The following is a 1391-nucleotide window of genomic DNA, read 5'->3' as shown; positions in this document are numbered from 1 at the left end:
GGTGGAATAGAGAGAACAATAGAGATTTAGAGATACCAAAAAATAAGTTGACTAATTCCTCTAGCAGTCCATTCAGCCACATCCCCAGAGCAATCCCCTCACCCACCCTCACCTCTGGCAGAGAAAGGTCGCTGGTATGTGTAAAGTGCTTTTTTCCCCTTTGTTTCCCCATAGGATATTCTTTTTTTCCTTAATCAAAATGGACCCCTCACAAAAGGCATCTTCAGACAGTCCGGCAATGTGAAATTGTGCAAAGAGCTGAAGGAGAAGCTGGACGCGGGAGCAGACGTGCCCCTGGATACTGAATCCATTTTCGTGATAGCGTCTGTTCTGAAGGTAGGAGTTATCCCTACCTCCATCACCCCACAGTGCACCTCTGGAGAAACAACTGGTTCCTTTCATGTTGACCTCATTCCCATCTGCAAAGAACCATAATAGATTAGAAACTAAAAAGTGTTAAAAAAAATACTTCACAAAGTCACGATTGTATTTTAGAAGCCACGGCCCATGAATGGCTTGGCATGGCATGTCAGACGTACTTTTTAAGTTTTTTTATCCCACGCCACTCTTCTCATCATGACTTCTGCTACCTCGTGCAAAAAATTATGTAAATTAAGTTAAATTTAAAATACTCAAAGCACATGGTGCACATTTACCAAAACAAACATCCTAGCTATGATGACTTCCTCACAATCTCACTACCTTCCTAAAAAATGCAATTCTCTCAAAAATATATTTGATTAAACTTTGAAAAAGAAGCTTACTCTCCCAAACAAGCATGTGCCTGCCAACTGACACAAACATTGCTCTCTGAGGCCCCTGAAACTTCCATTCATTGATGCAGTCAGGGAGCCTTCCTTGTCCCTAATGCCTTTTAAACTGACAGTGGGGCAAGGAGTGGTTCTAGACTCGGCCTCCTTTTAAAAAACCTTTCCTGACATTTTTACGGTTCTCACCCGCACCCCATGGTCACTTAAGTCACGTCCACACTTGGCTTAGAGCACTTCTGAAATGTTTTCCTCCCACATTCTTGAAAATACCTCACATTTTTGGAAAATGTAGAGTCAAAACCAGCTTTTAGCAGAGCTTTTGCCCTTAGGAGTAGCTTCTGCAGACGTGCCTGAGGCTTCCAGCTCCCAGCTGGGTGGGAAACACCAGGCCAGGGCAGAGACAAGGTCCGCAGCATTCTGGGGCAGGAGCATGAAAACCAAGTTAAGGAAAACATGGTGAAGAAGACTCTCCCCTGTGGGTTGGGGAACTGCTTACAGAATACTACTTCGTGACTTAATGCACCGTCAGATGATTCTGGGTAAATGGGCCATGTCTACTCTTAACCCTGCTGCAGGCTGTGCAGTAAAGAACACCGAGACGAACTGAGGAGCTGGAGCCGA

At 44.5% G+C, this 1391-nt stretch overlaps 1 protein-coding gene across 1 annotated transcript in view; it reads left to right on the top strand.

Annotated features, from left to right (window-relative positions):
• ARHGAP20 (Rho GTPase activating protein 20) overlaps nt 1-336 on the top strand; it is a gene marked incomplete at its 3' end in the record, with an annotated part of 61957 nt that extends 61621 nt beyond the window's left edge. The window contains exon 10 of the mRNA XM_006775250.2: nt 175-336. Coding sequence (XP_006775313.2) covers nt 175-336 — 162 coding nt within the window. The remainder of the gene's footprint in view (nt 1-174) is intronic.
• Between the last annotated feature and the right edge of the window lie 1055 nt (nt 337-1391).

This window comes from Myotis davidii, unplaced genomic scaffold (assembly GCF_000327345.1).
Source record: "Myotis davidii unplaced genomic scaffold, ASM32734v1 scaffold8, whole genome shotgun sequence".
Taxonomy (NCBI): domain Eukaryota; kingdom Metazoa; phylum Chordata; class Mammalia; order Chiroptera; family Vespertilionidae; genus Myotis; species Myotis davidii.
The sequence above is the reverse complement of the archived record's forward strand: the minus strand, read 5'-3'. Positions and strand labels throughout refer to the sequence as shown.